The sequence below is a fragment of the Caretta caretta genome, chromosome 2, assembly GCF_965140235.1.
Source record: "Caretta caretta isolate rCarCar2 chromosome 2, rCarCar1.hap1, whole genome shotgun sequence".
Taxonomy (NCBI): domain Eukaryota; kingdom Metazoa; phylum Chordata; order Testudines; family Cheloniidae; genus Caretta; species Caretta caretta.
In genome coordinates, this window is record NC_134207.1 from 240,786,317 (window position 1) to 240,810,014 (window position 23,698).

Consider the following 23,698-nt stretch of genomic DNA (forward strand, 5'->3'; position numbering starts at 1 on the left):
TCTAGAATAGTTTATGAAACAATCTAACCAAGGGGATGTAGTGGAAGGTTGGTAATGACTCTCTCCCATAACCAGGAAATGGTGTACTGAAGTATTTTAAAGGCAAAATAGCCATTAATATCCATGGATGTGCTTTTATCCCATTTTTAAGAAAAAGGAACTGGCTGCTGTAGTCAGACTTTAGCCAGTTCAGTGCGACCACTATTACTTACAAGCCAAGTGAAAGGGCTGCACTGAGCAATTAGGGAAGTCTCTATACCTAGAAGTTTCTCACATCTACCACATAGGCCTGTGTATTTAGAGTGCCTGTGTGTTTTCTACATCAAGCAAATCCCCTACAAATCATTCTGAGGAGGGGTGGGGTTTTTTTTGGGGGGGGGTGAGGGGACGGAGGAAGAGAGATTTTGGCTTTATCCTGATTTCATACTTAATTAGAAGCAACTATAGGAGTCAGTGAAGATACTGGTGAAAAGGAAATCAAATCCAAGCTCTTTTCTCCATATCAGTTTATTTAGGAAAACAGCATATACTATCAATGCCTCTGTCTTTGTGGTGGGTCGACAAATCCACTGCTGAAGCAGCTCACACCATATTTAAAAGTCTTGTCATGAATAAGATGCAATCAATCTTGGAAGCTTTTCATAACATGAATTTACAAGAGTGAAAAAACGCAAACTGTTAAGACTGATGGAATAATCTTTTTCCAACACCTACACTAACCGACATTAACTACACAACAAAGGCTCTAATAAAGTGGAGTATAATGATTATAACCCACAACAAAATACATGTTGTCTTGCCAAGTGAAAAGTATTAATATGAAGCTGACTCAATGACACTATTGCAAGGTCTTAATAAAGTTCACTACATTTCAAAGTTTTTTTTCTCTTTATTTAAACACAGATACATTTACAGCATGCAGGTAAGTTAAAACTAGATGGCGTCTTCTCCAAACCAATTATGTTTTAATGCATCTTCATGTACTGAAATTAAGTCACTGTGTTCCACAGGTAGACTTGTCATCTCATGTCAAATTTAGAGTTACACACAGCAGTGAGTCAGTATTTAAGTTATGCAAATAATTTAGTTGCTCACCATGAATAAATATTATTCCTTTATTTAAGTTCCTACTCTAAACCATTTTTAAAAAATATGATCCAGAGGAACATAAAAATAAAAACCACTCAGACTGCAAATTGAAACAGCAATGCATTTAACAGTCTATTACAGATTTAATTTACAAAACAGTAACTGTCCTGTCCAGATGACCTACCATAACTGAATCAAAAAGAACAAAAAAGCCATTCCTTTGAAAATTGTAAGTTGCAATTCTTGGTAAACTTCATAAAAGCTTAAAACAAAAAAGCTTAGATATAAAAAAAAGTGATGTACATTTTGAGCTACATGCTAGTTACAGTTTATTTTACTGCTTATTACACAGCAATGTTCAGCACCAATACCCGTGATACATTACTTACAGGAATGAAACTACCATCTACATGAGAAAAAGATCCTGCTTCATCTGAGAATATTTCCAAGGAAGCCAGTTTTTAGCCAGTGTAAAGTAAAATATGTAGAGGTCTGAAAATGTGCAATTAATATTCAGAGATAATGGACAAGGCTGTTTCCATTAGGAGGATTCCATTTAAAACCATCTATCATAACTGCCACTTCACTGTCCTCTTTCCTTGATATGCTGCCTTTACCATGCTTCAGAAGAATTTGCACGATTAGGACTGATAGAAACACACTCCGAAGAGCAAAAATAGGTCTTTAAAGGTTGAAAACTCCAAAACATTGAGGATTTCTGGCTGATGCAAACAAATAGGTTTAAAAATCTAACCTATTACAAAAGTCAAGCTGCAGTAGTTAGCAAGGAAACAGAAAAAAGTATGTTGAATTAAGGTCTAAGATTTGAGTATGCTATATCATAGCACAAATATTTTACTTTGTATAAAAAGTTTTTAAAAAAGTGATTTACTATTGAGGTCCTTATGGAGCTTTTAGGTTTCCATTATGCCTGATGAATAGCCAAAAAAGGTCAGACCACTAATATTAAAGATAACGTTAACTGGTTCAAGACAAAACTATTTGAACTCTCTTTCATATCACTAAGTTCCTTCCCTCTCAAAGATCTGGTAACATTTCTATCTTTTGAGAAGGACTGTTCTAAAAATATAGTGGCTAAAACCCTAGGAATAAATTACACAAATGATGAAATTACCACATTAAAAGCCTGATCCTAATCTCAGTGGAAGTTATGGGTGCTCAAAACTTCTGAAAAATCAGCTCAAAACCAAAACAGTTTCTTTGTTGTTAGCCAATCCTACAGAACTATATTGCAAAGAGAAAAAGAAAAAAGTTTGATACAACTACTGTAGAGTAGACATTTAAATATTTCTAGAAGTAAACAGATTACAATACAATTCAGTTTAGCACAGTTTTTACATACGTCTCTGGGATTACTGGCTGTATCAGCTATGAAAATGTTTCTTTGCCTCCATTATTAGTGGATTTTAATTAATTATCCAGCTCTTCAACTGACTCATTTTCTCAAACTGAAAGTTTAAATTTCATCTCAAGAATTCCAGTATGTATACAGTATTGGAAACATAAGAACTGAGTCCTAAATTACTCTAGCTCATTTCAGTGTATGCTAAATTAGTGAAAAATATCCATTTGTCCAACTCAGGTGACAGTGAACAAGCTCATCAGAATGAAGCAGAATGGTTTCATTCCATCAAGCTATGCATAGAATAAAGAACAGGACAGATGAAGTATTCTATTGCCAAAGCCTTTTCCCATGTAAACTTAAGTTTACTCTTGTTACTTGTACAGTATTTAACTCAAAATAACATTACAGGTACTTAATGAGATAACAGTTAAACAGCCTTGTTCAAACTGAAATCTTTAGTTCTGTGGTTTCAAGATTTAAGTGCCTGATGGCAGCTGTCATAAGCACACTTCAGTATTTCCACACTGTACAAATAATATTAGTCCTGGCTACATAGAACATCACTTAAGGAGAACTTCAATGCACAGTGCTGTTCTAACTTAGAGTGGGAAAAGTAGTGTTATTTAAAGTGGTAAAAATTAAAAAAACGAAAAAAAATGTCAACATTGTTCCACATTCCCTCAGACAATAAAATGTACACAAATTAAGCTAGGAAATTTGAACTAAGATTTTCTTAACATACATTCAACTTGGCACAGTGCAGACTAAATTTAAGACATGAAAGACAAACTGTAATGGACAGAGCTACACTTGAAGTAACATGTCATTTTTCAAGACGCCAAAATTGCACTCTAGTTTTGTTGGGAAATCAGCAGAATTTGTAGGAGGGGAGAGCGCTGTACAGGCCAGGTATATTTTATACATTTTCAAAAAATAATCCTACAATCCTCAATGGGAGAGATTATTGTCATGGAATGACACACTCTGCATGATATCCAATCATCTTCATATTTCATTTACTTTTCAGCAACTATAAAGAAAAAACAGTTAAACAGATATGCAAACATATGCCAATGACATGAAATATAATCATTTATACTAATTAAGAACAAGGTGCTTAGTGCTATTTTTAATATCCCTATCCATTTCAACCTTTAGTCGGTTTCATCAAATTGACCGTCTGAAGTTTGCTTTATGCCTCACAATGTCAAAATGAGCAACAGGCATGTTTGTTTTAAATACCTTGATGTCTACAATTTACAGGAAGATAAGTAGCTTGCAGTAATTACGATTGTTTTATGTAGCCAATTCCCTGGAAGGCAGGAAAAAAGACTTTTCTATCCTGTATCTTCTTTTCTATTTCCAGAAGCTGGGAATGGGCGACAGGGGATGGATCACTTGATGATTACCTGTTCTGTTCATTCCCTCTGGGGTACCTGGCATTGGCCACTGTCAGAAGACAGGATACTGGTCTAGATGGATCTTTGGTCTGACCCAGTATGGCTGTTCTTATATTAATACAAACACATAATATGCCGATACTTCCTATGACCATTGCCCATGTATACAAATTTGGCAGCTACTTTTAGAACTGATATTTTGGCAGTTTTCAGCATGTAAAATTTTCACTGAGGCGGGTGGCGGTTGGGTGCAGCACCTGATAAAGATGCTCTTCAAATTGTATCTTTACAGCTGTTTTAGAAAGAAGGGGGTCTTTGGAATGAGACATCCTTACCCACTAGTCATCCCCAAAAGGCTGGGTTGTAAGGGTAGTAGACTAATAATTACCCTTCTTTTGTTTTATTAATATTTTTTCATGAAAACAATTAAATTACATTACCTATTAAAAAGTGGACACCCTGTTTCTTCCAAGACCCCTAAAAGCCTGCCACTCAGTAAGTTTCAAGTGTGAAATATCCATACTAACCCTGGCAGAAATGGTTAAATAATGTACCTACATTTCCAATCTCCCACACACTCTGCCACACACCTGTTCAGAACAAAATACCATTGTTGGGTGGCTGGAAAGTGGGGAGGTAGAGAGGAATAGGTGATAAGGTTTTTGACATGATCTGCAGACTGAGGAGTAATTTATGAGTTTTCAGTGGTAAAACTGATGTAAATGCTCAAAGAGAGCACAACTTCATTTGTCCATACACTGGTAATGTTTTTTTACTCTGTAAAATTAAATGTGAAAAGCATAAATACAAGGGGCCATTACCATGCCTTTGATGGACACATGGAACTTACTACCAATGTCAATGGGAGGTCTGCAGATCCCAGTGTTAAACAGAAGTTTCACAACTCTTCCATTTTTTAAAAACTTTAAAAAATTCATTTCTAACTAGCCCAGATGACTATCCCTCTTTTCCTCCCCCCCTCGCCCCCCCAGGGGAGTACTGCAATAACCTAATGCAGAAGCGATTTTCTTAGCACTGACAACAAAAATTTAAGGCTTCAAAAGTTATGTCACTTATCTCTCTTAGCTGGCTAATCTGCTAAACTTAAGAACTCAGTCTAACAGCTAACAGTCTACCTGCTTGAATTTCCCAATGCCAACTAGTATACAGCTACGAAGAGCGGAAGTTCTTTTTCTTTTCCAAGTGAGATGACAGCTCAATAGGCAATGAGAGTAAGAGAAAGTCAATATACAAATTCTATCAATGGGAGAGAACTATGATCTGAGTAATTATAAAACAGCCTATCACCAGGGTATCTAGGTGCTAATCAACAGCCAGCATCAGTTCGCTGTCTGATACTTAAGAGACTTGGACTTGAAAATCTTGTACTTCACACTCCTGTTCCCTGGCCCCTCTCTAATCCCAGAAACAAAAAGCATAACCCCTAATAGCCTTCAATAACTTAAACCAGTGTAAAGGAAAACTTTAGAAAATATGTTAATAGTAACTAGGAAAGAATGGAACTAAGATAAAAGCCAAATTCTGAGTCTTTAAGGAGAGATTTATTACATATACAGGATCTGAAGACCTGCAGGGCTCTAACTGTGCTTCAACCTAAGACGCAGACAGTTTCAATACAGAAAACTAATTGTGCAGCAGATGCTCAGACAGATGGAATACTCAAAATGAGGCCGATGTTTTACAGTGAGCAGAGGGGAGCAACCAACTAACTGCCATGAATCTATCAGTGTGAAAATATGCTTTAAAGCCCCATATCAACACTGGTACTTAAGTATGTGAAGGGTCCCACTGATTTCAGTAAGTGCTCATTTGCTGTAATATATACTCTCATGCTTTTTTTAAAATCACATACTAATCTCAGTTACTGAAAATCTGACCACTGAAGCACTTGGTATAGTACTTTAAAAAAGTAACACTGAGAACTCAACTCAAACAGCAAGAGTATTTTTACATCTACATTCGATGTTTTATGTAGTATGGTTGTGGCAAATTGATCTATACATTACAGCTTTTGTATTTTGTTCAATTAGAAGTACGATTCCTAACCCCAGAACTGCCCCTTTACTACACAACTGGACTTTGGTGTACAAAAGGAGGCAACAGTATGGGCTGCTTATTTACATATTTTAGCATAGTCCTCTAGTTGCAAGATCTAACCACAGAATATTCAAGTGGTTTGTTTACACAGCTGGATGGATTACGAACACAAACTATGAAATACAGTAGTTTAAGGAGACACTAAAAAACAGCCCCGAGAAAGATTTAAGAGTGGTAGCCATGTTAGTCTGTATCACCAAAAAACAACGAGTCCTTGTAGCACCTTAGAGACTAAGAGAAACTTACACTTTATCCTGCCGTCCTCCACCTCCACGCAGTATGACTGGCTGGCTGTTTTGAGTAAACGCACCTCCCCCACGAATTGCACTTGGATGAGTTGGAGAAGCTGCTGGATGCTGGCCGGGACGGATAGGCTTAGCTACACGAAATAAAATGTGACTGTTAGAAATCATACACCAAGCAATTCTAATCATTTGACCTTTTATTGTTTAAATTCATTAATATTTTGTTTTATGACACCCTGAGAAATGCATATTTTTACTATTTGCATCATGCTTTCTAAAATGAGAAAAACATTTTTAAAATCTAAGGAAGTGATGTTTTGGGGATTATAACAACCACATTGTTATACTCAGGTGATGTATCATATGATTGGTTGTATGAAACAGATGAATGCTAATTAGGATAATTAAAATTAGGTTCACAAGGCTGCAACAACTGTTGTAGGCAAAAGCTTGCTCTTAGATGTCTAAGTATCTTTTAAAACCAACTAGGTGAAGAACTATGTGCAAATTCAGTTACTCTGTGCCTTAAGGCCCAACCAGGCTGATTCTGCCTCATCAAGAAAACAAGCTACTGAAGTTTCTGCTGTTGTTATATCTGAGCTTCTTGAGTTATGCAGTTGCAGAAGCTGTGCCCTATCCAAAGGTGGAGGTGCCAACTTTTTGCTAATGGCTAAGGTGTACCACATCAGGCATTCAGCAGTTGCTGTCAGATCCTCCCTTCAAAAAGCTGAATCAAAAGATCTGCCAGTGTGATCACCATATATAGCAACAGGGTTCATGGTGGTTATGCATTCTCTTACATCCTGACAAGGTATCTTCTTAGCTGACAGCATCAGCTGGAGAAGTTTTGGGGCCTAGGCTGAAAGCTAGCAGGGTGAAGTCTTATCTTGGCAAACAGCTGCTACGCCCTGACAAAAATGAAGCTATGGCCCTTATCGAGCTACAGATTCTCTTCCTCTTTAGGAATCCCCCAGGGAGAGGATGGGAGATCAGGGACAGGAGCACTACCATCACTCTCCAGCAACTCAACATGGGAAGGGCCTTTTCTCCCTCATCCTTTCCCAATTTATAGCAAAAATCATAAAATAGGCCCAGGACATGTCCCACTCTCCTCTTAGGGCTCTGAAGTTGGAGCAATTTCTCAAGCCTAGCTGACCTCAGCAGTAGGAGAGAGGGTACAGCTCTAAAACTGGGATTTTGGAAGCACAAGAAGCTCTGTGCTTGTGTTACAGTTAAAGTTGGTATGCTCAGAGAAATCTGCATGCACAATTCTATAAAATTGGACTAAAATAGTTTACCTCCCCCCTTCCCTGTCCAGCTAGCTGTTGGCCTTTCACAGAAAGCCACTCTCTGAATAGGTCAGCCCAGGGCCTTTTTCTAGCATATCAGAGGCCTCTCCCTATGCTCTGTGACAAAGGTAGAAAGAGACCCTCAAATCTTCCCCATTCCCTTGTCCTTCTGGTGATCTAAGAGGAAGCAGAAATAAGGGACTATTTTTCCCCCTCAACGCAAACTACTGTCTGCACAACCAAAACCATTTTAATACAGCAGTTCTCCCCCCTACTTCTGCAGCAAACATAAGACACTTTCTGCAGGGTTTATCCTGGTCCCATTTCAGAAGTATGGCTTTTGGGGGAGTCGGGCAAGATGGGAAAAGCTTTTCCAGTCCTGTCTCAGGGCTTCAGTGAAGACTGGATTAAGGTTAGTGGATGAGGTGGTGCTCTGCTATTGACCAGTGGGGAACGTTCGCTCACTGCACTGGCCCCACCCCAGCAGCACAAGGAAAATTTTCCAGATTCCTACTTCTTTGAGCAACAAATCTTTAAATCCATTTTCAATATAGACTGATTGGCAAGATTCTACTGTGTTTTCAGGTTTAAATAAGCAAATACTCTTGATGTTGTTTAATCTGCCATTGAAATCTGAGGTTGAAAGCTGTTACTGTATAACACAAGAAAAATGGATAATAATGCTGTGTTAGATCACCCTCAGGTTAGCTAGACCGGATATCAGAATTGTTTTCAGTGACTTCCCACAAATAATAGAAGAATTTATGTCAAGTGAACTCCTGTTTAATAACTGGTATTTTGGATTAATGCGAGCTATAAAAGTTGTCTAGTGACTCATATAATTTTTTGGATACAGAACTTGCTCTCTGATCATACATTTCTTCCCAGCCTTACCAATTTCTGTGAATGCAAGACATTTTAGAGAGATTAACTCTTTTCATCACTTTCTGTTCCCAGCATTAGAATGGCCATACTGGGTCAGACCAATAGTTTGTCTAGCCCAGTACCCTGTCTTTTGACAGTGGCAGATGCGGATGCTTCAGAGGGAATGAACAGAACAGGGTGATTATTGTGTCTGTCATACAGTCACAGCATCTTGCAGTCAGAGACTTGGGGACATCCAGAGCACAGAGTTGTATCTCTGACCATCTTGACTAACAGCCATTGATGGACCTATCCTCCATGAACTTACCTATTCTTTTTTGAACCCAGTTAAATTTCACAAACATCCCCTTGGCAACAAATTCCACAGGGCAACATCCTCTTTTTAGGGATGATACCATCTTATTCTTTATGTTGTGTAATAAATCATGGTAGGTGATAGCTGCTCAGGTACTAAGCCACAGCATTAAATCCTTGAGTAAAAAGCACTATATTTTGATTGGCAAGCACCTTCAATATTTAAGCATGCAGAGGAATGGCTTTACAGATTATGATAATTACTGCGCATAGTAACTTGTACCTATCCTACTGTTTAAAGTGGAAATTAGGGTAATTTTTTATAAATTAATAAAATTTATGTTCTATTCCATGTTCTTATACTGTTCTCATCACCACAGTATCCAAGTGCCTTACAGTCTTGCATTAAGAGATTTGAGTAACATCCATCACATGTGGTTTTGTTCTCATCCTCGCTAGAGGGGAAATTTTGCAAGCAATGGAGTGTTTTGAGATTGGGCTTTTTTTGTTTGTTTTTAAGTACATGTTGCTTTGTACTGATATTAGAGAATGCAAAGTTGAAAGAATGGACCTTGCATTCGGAATGGAAGTTGATGAGGATTGTTGTGTTTAAGTTCAAAACATTGAATTACAGAAGTCTTAGATCTTGCATTTTCTCCTTGGATTTTCCAGTTTTAGAGAGACATGAGAGTCAAGTTTTGATGAGATCCTTCTATTCAAAATACATAACTAAGCAAATCAATTACCAAAAAAGTACTGTGAAAATTGTGTTTGTTACTTTAGCAAAGGCATTACTAATTTGCTAATGAAATTGAGTACACTTAAGTTTCTTGTCCCTTCCCTTGTTTTGATAGCCACTTCGTAATCTTGCCATCACAAAAGTATAACAGACTTGCAGAGCAAATTATAGAATTTTTTGTTTATGTTCAAACTTTTGTTTTTAAAGGAGACAGAACATTCACCTTGGTAGTTACTGTTCCATGCAGGTGAGGTTTTATATGGTGTGAAAGCCCACCCACCGAAAAGACAAATCACGTCAATAAAGCAATGACTTACAAATATTTGCATGTACTGTACACTGAAATTAACTTCTGCAGTTTTTGTACTAAGTGATAAATCCTGCCTTTTTTCACATGTGCAACTCTCACTGACATTACTAGGAGCTGCAGGCATGTATGCAGGACAGAATTTGGCCTTAAGTTATCCAAAAAGAAGAAGAATAGAAAGGAAAGGAAAGTTAACCAAAACATGTTTGGAAACTGCGGTATTTTCTTTACTAACCAATCTGTGCAGAGTGTCCTCTTCTGGCCATGTTCTTGGATCTCACGGCTTCCTTAATACGGTCTACCTCTTGCTGATATCGTTTGCGATCACGAGATGCATTCTCTTTGGCTTCCCTTAGTGCAGACTCCAAAGCTTTAACTCTCTCAGCTGTAGCTCTAAGTCGTTTCTCCAGTTTAGGAAGCTCACAGCGAAGATCTGCATTATCACGTACCAGCTGAGGATAAGCAAAATATCTTTAATTTTTCCCTGAAAAAATAATAATTATACTGTAGCAAGATGAAAGTAACCATAATAGACGGGACAATACTTACTTTGTTGAAAGTTTAAACTGAATAAAATAATTAAAATAATAAATATGAGCAGTAAAATTTCCTGTTAAGTATTAAGAGTCAATAGAACTACACCACTTAACTATAGATAGATACCACTGTATTATATATACACAAACACACCACCATTTCAGTCTAAATTGTAAAAAACCTTCACAGGAATACATTAGTCTATGTATTTAATATTAAAATTTGAAGTTAAAATTTGAGACAAGCAAGCATCTCTGAAGTGTATGAACAACTACTCCAGGATACAAATATGTACACATGCATTATACCTTTAAAATACATCTCGAACAAGGAACAGTTTTTGAAGTTCTAAAGTTAATTTCATTTAGTCTTAAGTTTTACTATACCTGTTTGTGGACTTTTGTAAGCTGCTCAAGATTATTCTCAAGAAAGGAAATTTTCTGTTTTTGCGCAGCACTGCCTCCCGTATCATCTGAGTCAATCTCTGCACTCTATGGTAATAACAGAAAAGAGTGATACATTACATTAAATTAGTTAGGCTCACTTACTTACTACCACATTTAAATAGAGACAAGTCTTGCTATCATGCCATGTTACCTTTTTAACTCTAGTAGCCAGATCTTGAACAAACAGCTTCCGAAGGTTGTGTAGTGTTTGAAGTTCTTTTGCCTAAAACAATAAATAAGTATTTTACAGCTTACAATTCTTAACAGGAACAAAAGTTACAAGCATTTATCTTAAGTACACATTGTAATAACTTACCACAGTCTCTTCCAAACCCTTCAAATCTTGTCTTGCTTGTTCTCTTCTGTCTTGCATAACCCTAACAATCAAAACACAATATATATATACACTAATACAGCTAAACATTTATATTTGTGTAAAATACAAACCTTATAAATCCTATTTTAGGTTCCAAAATGAAAGGAGATTAAGTCCTTAATTATGCAAAGTGCAAAACCACCCTACAATCAGTCACAAATGGCAGAGAATTCAAGAGCCCAAGACCAGAAGAGCAGGGATATGGTGAGAAAATTTGTATACAATTAGTGTTAAAAGAGATTTTAATAAGTCAGTTCAGACAGCTGAGTTATAGAACATCCTAAAACAGCTATATTAACATACCAGAGGTTGAAAAGTTCTGATTATAGGTCCAGAGCCATTGCTTGGAAAGATCTACTGTTCCTACAAATATTTCTAACATTGACTGGTCAAGGAGATAACAGATATTATGTGCGGGTGGGCTGAGGGATTTATTCAATTTGAAAAAAACTTTTCATGTTGTTTTACTGATTTCTTTCTTTATATATGAGCAGTTCAGATTTCCATTTTCCAAAAGATACAACAGCCTAATGATACCAATCACATTATAGGGCTCTCTCAATCATCCTATTTAAGATTCGTTCCTGAGAAATAAGCATCAACTTTATTGTTAAGGGCTCTGGTTTCAGCTTCTTTCAAATTATGAGGCAATTGGAGAGTTCAGGCAGAATACTGGGGAAAGGACCCAGGAACTGTATTTTGATCAAAAACATAGCGAAGGGTGAAAAGTAGGGAATCAGTGTTGGGTTTAAGGAGAAAGGAAACCAAACTTTGCAAGTTTTTTTTTCTGTCTTTATAACAACAATTTCCTCCCACCCAGTATCACCAAAAGTCTAAATTGATTAAGCTATTCAACCACTTCTAATGCTGCAACAGGAAACGCTCATGAGCTCCAACTACATTTCAGATCTCATCTGGAGGGAGCCACAGCAAATTTATAAATATGTTTTTGAGTTTGAGACTAGAGAAGTTTTACACTGTTAGTATTCAGCATGGTCTTTGGTTTGAAAAGGCCATGCACATTTATGATACTGTACTGTATTGTAAAAAGTTAAAAATGAATACCTTGGCCTACACTTTAAAATCATCTAATTGTGATAATCTTACACTTCATGCCATCAAAACTTCATATGATTCAGTTATGCATACTGTATGAGGAACTGCTAGATTAAGAGATTAATGCTTGATATAATTTGGTCCCAAGTTGCTTTCAGATGGTATAAATACAGCACCAGAGTTTCTAACTCCTACAGTTCAAGATGGCAGATACAAAAATTGTGTTGGAATTGAAGCTTTAGGGATGTGGACATAAAGCAAGAGTTAGAATGAAGTGACTTTATGGGCCAAAAAATCGTAACCTACCAGGATATAAAACAAAGCTGCGTTTTCCACTGGTGTAAGGGCATTTGTTTAAAAATCTCTGATGATTGATAATATTAGACCTTAGACATACTTTGGCTGCCATCACTCTAAAAGGGATTTTGTTTTGCCATTGGTCATTGACTAACCAGCAGCTCCCAGACCAATGTAACCAAGTTCATAACTGATTTTCAAGTTTTAGCTACACAAAATTAAAATCTCCTACAAGTTTGCAGGCATGAATAAAAATTTCAGGTTTTGTCTTTATGGAAAACTACAATACTACAGGGCAAAACATGACACCCAGTAAATGTAAATTACATAGTTCTACAAGTCAGTCAATAAAACAATGCATTCAACTCTCTGGTAACCCTTCCAAATACATGCTCACCAATTTTCTGTAAACTAGAATATGTTCTGTGTCCCAATCCCCACATAAATCAATGAATTTTTGGACAAAGTCTTTAAAAAGATATCCATGAGAGCTCCTCTGGCTAGAGGCATTTAGAGAAATTTCTTTTTACATTTGTACATCCAATTTTGAGCCATCATAACCAATTCCCTTAAACAGTTTATTTAGTTTCCTGAAGAAGTCTATACGAGAATTCAATCTTGCATGCACTGGGCAAACCATTACCCATTTTAAATTTGGCATGTGGGTAATCCAAAATGGTTCTCCCATAAAGAAATGGCATTACAGCCAACTAAATGGTAGCATGTTTATTTGGGGGGGGGGGGGGAGGGGAAGGGGTGCCTCAGAATGAGGTCACACTTTCAGACTTTGATTTTTAAAAAGAGGAAGGGGAGAACAGTGAGATGAGAGGAAGAAAAAATATTGAAGATGAGTGAACAATCCTACAAGTAGTAGCCCATTTCCACTTCAGAACAGTAATGGAATTCCTAAATTACAATAAAAACCTCAAGTAACTGTGGCTGCCATGGGGAGGGAAAACAATTCTCTTAAAACACAGACTATTCTTTGAAGCAAAGTGGCACCAAACTAATATAACATTCTAATACTGGAGGAATTATCATGACTATAGATGGTGTGGCTGAGCCAGAATAAGCAGAGTTCTGGAGGCTTTAAGTAATGTGTAAGGCTAAGATTCTGTCACAGGTATTTTTTTTTTAGTAAAAGTCAGGGACAGGCTGAGGACAACAACAAAAAAATTCATGGAAGCCCACGACCTTGGGGGGCAGAGAGAGACAAACAGAGCTGCTGGGGCTTGCAGCTGCTCAAGCCCTGCAGGGGCTGACCACTGCTGCTCACCCAACCCAAGCCACTGCTCTAGTGTCCCCTCGCCAGCCAGTTCCACCTGCCCCCTGCTCCAGGGCTGGATGGTGGCCAGCTGTTCCATCAACCCCCGGGTGGCCACCAGTCAGCTGTTCCAGCAGCCGTTGCTCCAGCAGCCCAGGGCTGACAGCTGCTCCGGCCCTGCCTCAGAAGTAGTCTCAGAGGTCTACAGAAAGTCACAGAACTCGTGACTTCTGTGACAGAATCGTATCCTTAGTAATGTGTTAAGTAATGAACATCTCCCACACCACTTCATCTCACTAGTATTTACAATTTTAAGATTTGCAGCCACACATTTTCTTGCCTGAAGTATGATTATTACTTACGTAAGTTCATGCAGTTTTTTGCTTTTTTCCTGATCTGTAGCTCTCAGTTTCTCATGCTCAACTCTAAGACGTTCTTGCTCAAGCATCATCTTCTGGTTTTGGCTGGACACAGAAAGTTAGGATTAATATACAAATATATAGAAACATAATGATACTCCAACAATGCTCCAAGTCTTCATCGTTATATGCCATTCTTAGCAAAACTAAGCTGAGACAGAAAGTGCTCTGCTCCCTTTAATAAAGGATTATAAGGTCCAAAAGGAATCTGTTCAGACTGCATTATAAATTTAATCAGAAATCTTTGCAACTAATTGTTACGCAGGACTGATTATCTGATAGATGATCAGCAAATGAAATGCTCTGTCAAATGAATGAACTCTTTATCAAAGCATCATGCTCACATTAAACAGGTTTACAATGCTGGAAAGGTTTTTTCACTATACCAATAGATGCTTAGTATATTATCTTTATTTTATCCACACTAAAGTTAGGATTTCCAAATGCTAAATGCCATTGTTTTTTCATTACTCATCACTTGTAGAAACCCTGAAACTCAGCACCAACAGACCAGTGTAAAAAAAAAAAAAGGATGACATTCTTTGCTTTGAGCACTGTACCTCAGGTGACACCACAGTTATCCTACTCACTACTATGAAGAATGGTTAAAGACTTAACTGAAGAACTAATTAAATCAGAATAATCAAATATTACCCAGAAATTAATATCCTAAGGAATTCAGTAATCTGCTAGGTATAAAAATTTAAGTAAAAATCAATAAAATATTTTAACAGCACAACTCTTACTCTTGGAGTTCAGTAATAAGCTTCTCCTTTGCATCAACCTCATCTCTTAAGCTACTAATTTGCTTTTGATGGGTCTCACGGTGGCTTTGAATCTGCTGCTCAACAGCTTGCTATAGAAAAAAAAAATTGTTTTACTATTTAAAATATGAAGTTTTATATAAAACTATTAAGGAACAGCAAAATACATTAACTTGCCTTGACTTCATTTGCAGTTTCGACCTTATTTAAGTGCTCCTTCTCCATTTCATGGACTTTTTCTAATGAGAAAATAAAGTTTTCAGTTACAGAGCCTAGTCAATCATAGGAACAACTATCAGATTTACACTTACGTTTCATTTTAAACCTTGAATTAGGTTGCATGAAGTTTTTCGTATGCAGACAGATTAAGGTGCAGTCTTATATCTGTATCTTAATCCTTTTCTGAATAGTTCTTTCAGACAAGTGTCTCCAAATACATTATCTCTAACTACTTTACTTTGTTTTCTAATACTTCTAAATTACACATTATATAGCACTAGATTGCTATCTTAATAAGACAAACACTAACCAGATATCTTCTCCAATGCCAGTTATGCATACTGCATAGCCACATTAATGGTTACATACTTAAATATAAAGAATAATTCAGACCCTGTGCCCGAAGCTGGACTAGTTCTTCATTAAGGGAATCCACAGACTCTTCCAGTTGCCTCCTTTTTTGTTCCACGTTCTGAAGATATTCTGTCAGTGACTTGATCTTGGCTTCATGCTTTCAGAATGAAAACGAGATTAATTTACGTTTAATCTAGGCATATGAAAATGAAGTTCCATGCAAGACTTAAAATATTAAAAATTTTAAAAGGCAAAAATAACTAATCTGAAAACCAAATGCATACAAATATTCTCCTTTTTTAGAAAAAGGAAGGCTTGACCCAATTCAGGATCAAGACCCTCATAGTATGCCTTGTACAGACTATCATAATACTTCAAAAACCTCTGCTCACACGTAAATACATTGATGGAATGAGAGAAAGGCAAGCTACAGATTTTTATCTTTGCACATCAGGGGGATAAAAAAATGTTTGTTTTTTGGGAAAAATATAAAAGTTTTTAAAATTTAAATATATTATTTAAATAATTATTTAAAAAAATAAACCTGTTTACAATTAAATCTGAATCTAATGCAAGATTTGTTAAGGCCTAAAATTATAATCTCTTAAAATATTAAAATAAAAAATATGCTGAATCCACGAGTCTCTATCAAGAACTGAGTTAAATGCTGCTTTTCTCTATAAAGAAAGTCAGGGGAAAAATATCTAGCTTTTAAGGTCAAACTTTATAAATATGGCATTATACATCATATACTGTTTAAGGGTTTGATCCTGTGGGGGGATCCAAGGGCTGTGCTACTTGGTGCAAGAGACTGGCAAAATCACCACAGGCACTGGAATCTGGCCTCTGACTTCAGGAGACATCATCATGCATCTCATTAGGATCATCCACTCCTGTTTTATAGCTTCTCTCCACGTGATCTCAAATTATGAATATTTAAGATTCCACCTTCCATTGAAACTTACTCTCCAGCTCATGGACAAACACCGATCTGCCTAGTAACTACCAGCCCTTGCTTTCTGATGGTTCTGGACACTTCAGGTAAATGACCTCCTTGCTCTGTCTCATGGCATGTGTACACAGAGTTACAAACAGAAATCCATTAATTTCTCAATTGGCTCCCTCTATCTCCAAACAAAATACTGCAGTGCAAAAGGCATGTGGGTTACACAAGCAACAATCCTGGATTGTTGTTAGCCCTTGTTTTTCTGGAGGTAGTGATGGCTTAGATATGTAATAAGGGAGAAGTAGTGTGCATAACCCAAAGAGAGCAACACTGGTGTCAAAGCAGGACACTGTGTGAAGAAGGGATGACATTCATTTGAGTGCAGCATCTACTGTTGATTTCAGCACCTGGAAACAGGAGGAAAAAACTGCTGTGGCTGCACGCCATAGTCCCTGTTTGGGAACATTTTCAAGAAAACCCTGTACCTCTGAGTAAAAAAAGGAACATGTGCCAAATGTAAACAGTGCAACCAAGATGTAAGATCTAGTGGTCAGAATGAAACATTATGAAAAATGCTTCTCAGAATGCAATGACTCTGAAGATGATGTGGACATGTTTGAAACAATTTGGATCAACTGATTGGTCAACTTAGTTTTGCACCATTCTTAAGCACTGCCTACCATGTTTTACTATGCTAGTGAATAATAAATTTTTGACAGTAATCTAAGCTGAGTTTTGGATGGCTTGATTCCTTATGAATTTCAAAAGTGTGTGTGCTCAAATGTTTGGTATGTTAGTTTGCTGTGGGAGTAGTTATCAGTTACATTTTACAGTAACTGCTGAACTTCTGAGACAATTTTTTATTGCTAACATGATCAAATATCCTAGGTGCAGATTTCCTGTTTAACAGTAAAGTTTTATCAGGCATTCATGAATTTTAACATTTAAATTTTTTTTTCTCCAAGCTGTTTGGTATGTTGCTAGAAATAAAGACTTAAATAGATTTAGATAATACTTATGATTTATTATTTTCCCTATGAAGTTGGGTTTACAATAAGTTATACTATTTAAACAGCTGCAGTACGTTGAATCAATTTACAAATCTCAGTGCACCGCTTTAAAAGTGTACTGAGTAATACTCAGCGTGAGTGGGACTTTTTTTTTTTTTTTTTAAAACATTTTGTTTCAGGGCCCAGCTTAGACATAAAGAGTTATGAACATCCATCTGCAATGTCTACAGCTTCAGAGCCATCTGCTGGTATTACCAGCAGTGCTGCAACTAACAACAGACACCAGAGAGTAAATCACCTGCTTAAAAACAAAAAAGGGAGACTTTCTTCGTCATCCAGTAAAATCGTGGAAGAACTTATCATCTAGATCAGCAAATTCCAGCAAGACTCCATAGATGAAAAAGATGCATGGTTTATTTATGCATGAAGTTCTCCCCTTTTGTCTTGTTCAGAACAAATATTTTATTGATATGGTACAATCAATATGACCAGGCTATACTCAACCCAGCAGAGCAGACATTGCTGGAAGGTTGCTGGATACAGTGTATGAGAAGGAAACGAACCCTGTGCAAAAAACATTGACAGGAAATTTGTTAATTGCGGTCTTGATGGTTTAGCCATGCACACACTGATCCAGTAATATGTGCTGTGTAACACAAGATGTGGTTGTTTATCTTACCGAAATAATTGGAGCAGTCAGTAAATGCCCATATATCAGAATACTTAAAAGAAACAGTAAAAGCTATAACAAATTGGACAAAAATTCAAGTGTCAAATGCATAGCTTTGTCAGAGGCAATGCTGTAAATGAAGTAAAGATGAGAGGAAATCTAGAAGATAATGAAGGGAACCTGAAACTTATAACATGGGGGCCACGCTCATCTGGTGCATCTTTCAGCCAAAGATGTAAATACAACTGCATGAATAAAGGAAAATGTTGAAAGAGCAAAATACTTCCGTAACAACCACTTTGCTTCAGCTTCACTAAAGAGAGCAGGAGGATCCAAATTAATTCTCCTCCAAGACGTATGATGGAATTCAGTGGTTGACTGTTTTGTGCTACTTATTAAGAACTGGCCTATTCTGATGACAATTTGTAAGGAAAATTGTGACAAAACAAATGAAACTATCTAAGCCAAAGTATGGATTTAAGAGACATGAAAATAGGCTGGAACTGAATACTCTGAAATTTATTTCCATGGCTTTGGACAAACTGCAGAAAGATTGCTGCTGTATTGCTGATGCTGTTGAAATTTGGAAGTGTACTTCAAGAGACACTGAAGAAAGAAATGCCCCAATAACAAAAGTTAAATTGCAGGCAGTAAGGAAGTGGATGGATCAAGGACTTACTCCATCTCATTTTCTTGTCAATATTCTCAACCCAAAATACCAGAGTAGATACCTAAGTAATGGAGAAGATGCTGCTGTAACAAGGGCATCACCCATCAATCATGGCAAACCTATTAAATTTCAGGAGTGGAGGTGAACCACTCAAGTAGTACATGTCTGCTGCTGCTGTTTTAAAGAAAGTCACACCAATGAACTGATGGAAGTCTGTAGAACCAGACATTGTTGAAATGCTAACCCAGCTTTTGACAGCACTAGCTTCTTCTGCAGGCATAGAAAGAATATTTTCTTCATTTGGACTCATTCAAAGTTGACAAACTGATTGGGAGTTGAAAAAGCAGCCTATGAATAAAAATGAGGTGGGAGGGGATGATATTTACTGTTTTAAAAGTCTGCAGGACAGCCTACGTAACGTAAGAGACTTCCGTCTCATTTTCAAGAGACTTAGGTGAGTAGGAACTTCAGCTCCAGTCACTTTTACTTAGGTATATTTGAAAATTTTCCCAGCAGACCTGAAAAAATCAGTTTAATTCATTGACTATTGTTAATACTTGTTTCTTTAATAAATAACAGAGTTGTAAATGTGAAACATGTTTTGATAAGTTTATGTATCCAAAACATTTAAGGTTATTTTGTTCAATAAAAATAAATGTTATATGTGGTTGTGTGTGTTTGTTTAAATACCAGTTACCATCCTAATGCAGCTTGACACACAACAAAAAGTTAATTATCTAGTAAATAAATAAAATTTCATTCACCATTTTCTAACATACTTAAAATGTATAATTAATAAGAATCTGAAAATATAAAGCTATATAGTTGCTTAAATAAATGTATATAGTTATAGTGTAGCTTCCTAGGTATCAAAAAGATGTACCAAATCTAGTGTGGAGGCTCTATTTAGTTGTAAATCAACATGTTTTAATAGTTAGATCAACCAATGACAATGCATCTTTCTTTAGAAAGATAACTGAAGTATAAATGGAAAAGTTGATTCAAAATGATTATTTAAATTGCCCTGATTTAAATCAATCTACCCTGTTGCACTTGAGGATTTATCTACCCAGAAATGGAAAGTTGCTTTCCCTATAAGATGGAGATAAAGTCATACCAGTCATACAGAGAAAGGAATTAGGGGAACAGCCAGACTGTTACATATAGACAGTTAATTTGAAATTTTTGAAAAGCTCAAACGAAAAAAAGAGAGCACTTCTACTGTGATAACCTCCTCATACTGTGTCTAAACCCTGATGCCTTTCCTCCCCTCCTCCTTTCAATTTGTGTTTAAACTGGCTGTCTCCTCAGAGCACTTCAGAAAAAGGGCAGCTTTTGTAAGCTTTGAGAAATTATTTGTATGCAACACTCTTCCAGCAGCAAAAAGAATGTCAGCCAGTCACAAAGAAAGATTAACCCAGTACAAGAATGTCGTTTCAGTGTTAAATAGAAAATTATGGAAATGGAGATTTAAGTCTAGGGACCTATAGTGGGGTTTTAAGACATCCTAAACCACATACCTGTGCTCTCATGTTTCACAGGAAGCATTAATCCCTTGGTGTCTATAGTTCTCAGTGCACTTTGTATCAAGAATTATAAGATTTTTTAAAGATAATCTTAAACACTTTAGTGTATTGCCGATATTAAAAACAGGTTGAGGAATACACCATTAAGACCGTTTGAAGAATCAGATGCCTGATTTCTCACCTGTTCTGCAAAAAGAAGTTCAGATCAAAACCTCTGAATTACTATTTTTAAAATCTGACTTGAAAAAGAGTTCTGTGTAAGCTCGAAAGCTGGTTTTCCACCAGCAGAAGCTGGTTCAATAAAAAGATATTACCGCATCCACCTTGTTTGTCTATTTTCAAAATTGTATGCTATAGGTTAAGTGAGAGCAACCTAGCTACTGACCAGTAACTTGATAACCAACCAACATAGGAATCATGTTTCAAAAGTGACTTGAATCAGCAAAGCTAGAGTAATGCAACGTTTACCTGTGAGATAAGAAGCTGACAAGCTGCCAGTTCCTTTTCGTTTTCTTCAATTGTTTTATTGCTTTCAGTTTGAGTGCTTTCTAGCTGCTTGCAGCGTTTTACCATTGTTTTCACTTCTGATTTCATTTTGCTAATGTACAGTCTTGCAACTGTGAATTCTTCATCTATCATGCCAGTTCCTTCAGGCTGCTGAAAGAGAAATTCAGAATTTGAAAGGTTTAAGTGATCAAAATATTCATATTAAATATGGGATGCGGCAGTTCAAAGTACAATCAGAAAACAGAAATGCCTAGTCCCTAGTACACAGTCATTGCACTGCTATTCAATTTCAGACCACGTTTATCGTAGCCACCGCTACTACTGTTTTTCATTTTTTCCTCTGCAGATTTAAATAAATTCATACACAACTTATATTAGCCTTTCTAGTGGGAAGCAGGTGGGGTTAAGTCATACTTATATTTTTCCCCTCAAGAAATTCTGACTTGTGTTTGCCAAGCTGTAGGTCACTGCAAGTGTTTACAGGTCAGCGACAAACTCTTCAAAATAATTTAGTTTGTTAGTCTATATGGGAATTTTCTAAGTGAACAGATGTGAGCATTTGAAAAGAAACTGTCTGAAGTGGAAAATGAAGTCGTCTTATACCCATAGGGAAGGTATAGGCAGCTGTAGTATCTTCTATACATGGCTTATTAGTTAACTCAATTACTCTGGAAGGAATAGCTATTCTAGAAGTAAAAGCAACCATTACCCGTCAGTGCTCAGCCTTTCCTAAGCAGGTACCATCAACTGTGCCAAATTATATCTGGTGATTTAGCAATATGGACTGAAGTGACTTAAGTTGAGGAATGTTTGCACTGTATTTGCATAGTTAGACTAAACTGTTCTTGGACATTTTTATAATAAGGCATAGTGTACAAAGTCAGTTATAAACACTGTATAAAGCTGTAAAAGGCAAATACTAACACTTGGGTTCTCTTTATCCTCTCTCAGAACCTTACAGGAAGACATTTATATGGTTACAGGTGTTATAAATTACCCTAGTTATTACATCTTTACTACACTGAAAAGATCTAAACATGAATGAATGTATCATCTTTACCTTTGCATCATTATTTCCTACTGCAATTCCTATTTCCGCAAGATCTTTTAATAAGGAGGCCATCATCTCTGTTGCCCGTTTTTTCTGGTGGTTGGTCATTTCTTTAAGTTTCTGAAGCTCTGCATCTATACTGGCTAAAGTTACCTAGAACAAGGAATGAAGGTGTAAAATTAGATTTTATCAGTTTAAATCCTTACATGGGAATATTTTTCTTCTTGTTTTTCATCCAGCAACCTTAAAATGAATTTTCTATTTTTTTTATTAAAAGTGCCCCAATCTGGTAACTACATTATGTTTTAAAAGTAACTGTTAAAAATCCTGTAAGCACTGTACAGTAGCATAATATGCAAGACAAAAGTTTGAACAACTAGCAGTATTTCACCAAAACTCAGAGTTCTTTTCTGAAAGACACAAAGCCCTTCAGCACACCATACATAATCCTGCAACTCTGACAATAATTCTGCCAACACCCTAGAAGAGCATTTATGGTTACATCTACCAATGTGAGACAGCACAGGGGGTTCTCTTAAAGACATTAAAATGGGACCCATCCGTATCTGCTTTAAAATGGGACCCATCCATATCATCACTGTATGTTTTGCTTGTGGGACAATTTAGATGTTTATCTGCAGTCCTCTGCACAGAAGCAGATTATATCAATTCCAGTCCATCCCTGCCTAGAGCTTTCTGAACAGATATCGCCGTGGGAGAAGTCTGTAAGCCCTGGTCTGCACTGGGGTGGGGGGGAATGATCTAAGTTACACAACTTCAGGTACGTGAATAATGTAGCTGAAGTCGACGTACTTAGATCGACTTGGTGAGTCGACTGCTGCCGCTCCCCCGTCGACTCTGCCTGCGCCTCTCGCGGTGCTGAAGTACAGGAGTCGACGGGAGAGCACTCAGGGGTCGATCTATCGCGTCTAGACTAGACGCGATAAATTGATCCCCAGTGGACTGATGGCTGCCTGCTGATCCGGTGGGTAGTGAAGACATACCCTAAGTTGTCTTTTTGTGCAGTGCCACTAATTCTAGAGTAGACATTCACAATAAAGGTATAACAATTTACACAGACTAAGGATTGGCCCATCCATGTGCAACCAACAGTTAACACTAAATCCAGGGTTAGACTTAAATTGAAAAGACCACTTTATGCCAATACCAGCTGCCAAACAGAACATACTTCTTCGTTGTTCTCCAACCTTAATTTTGATAAAGTCATCCAAAACACATTTAGATTCAGCATCAGAAACTTGTACCAAAAGACTGCCTTTTCTACAGACAGATACTGGATAATGGTAGACAGATACTGAATAATGACCCTAAGAGAACAGAGGGTTGTTTTAGTTTCCTTAGTCTTTGAGTGACTTCATTTTTTCCATTCTCACAAAGGTTTGCTGCCAGGTTCTTTACCTTCTGCTGAGTATCGATACAAAGGCTTGATGAATGCCGCCATACATGCCTGCAAGCATCAATGATAAATACTTATCACTATCACCTCAATCATCACAACAACAGAGATATCAATGCATTATCAAGGGAACCTTGCACCTGATGCGTGGTCATGTCCACCCTGTAGCACGTTAGTCTGTGAATTCTTTAAAGAAAGGTGCAACTTCTCCCACAGTTTGCTGATATTTTAGCAGGAAAGACAGTCCGCACAAATGTTGCCAACACTGCTCACTCTTAGCCTTGCATCCAAAGGCATCTTGGTATTCTGAACAATGGCTAGGGGACACTGTACCATAGGCACAGTGGGAAGGACAGCCTGTGACATCCTAAACCCAAATTGTACTTTCTACAATTGAGTGTTCTGCCATATTTTACCAACTGATCTAGAGTACAGTA

General features: G+C 37.0%; 1 protein-coding gene across 2 annotated transcripts in view; it reads right to left on the reverse strand.

Moving 5' to 3' along the window:
* Positions 1–869: 869 nt before the first annotated feature.
* Positions 870–23,698, reverse strand: part of KIF5B (kinesin family member 5B) — a 67,557-nt gene continuing 44,728 nt past the window's right edge. Inside the window, exons 15-26 of one of the 2 annotated variants that reach the window (XM_075125964.1) lie at positions 21,854–21,997; positions 20,755–20,940; positions 15,504–15,621; positions 15,069–15,130; positions 14,874–14,983; positions 14,071–14,172; positions 11,032–11,092; positions 10,867–10,938; positions 10,656–10,760; positions 9,968–10,184; positions 6,220–6,352; positions 870–3,485 (exon numbers count right to left, since the gene is read on the reverse strand). In XM_075125964.1, coding sequence (XP_074982065.1) covers positions 3,479–3,485; positions 6,220–6,352; positions 9,968–10,184; positions 10,656–10,760; positions 10,867–10,938; positions 11,032–11,092; positions 14,071–14,172; positions 14,874–14,983; positions 15,069–15,130; positions 15,504–15,621; positions 20,755–20,940; positions 21,854–21,997 — 1,317 coding nt within the window. In that variant the 3' untranslated portion in view covers positions 870–3,478. Of the gene's footprint in view, positions 3,486–6,219; positions 6,353–9,967; positions 10,185–10,655; positions 10,761–10,866; positions 10,939–11,031; positions 11,093–14,070; positions 14,173–14,873; positions 14,984–15,068; positions 15,131–15,503; positions 15,622–20,754; positions 20,944–21,853; positions 21,998–23,698 lie in introns of both variants that reach the window. The other variant, XM_048837747.2, reaches the window with a different exon arrangement.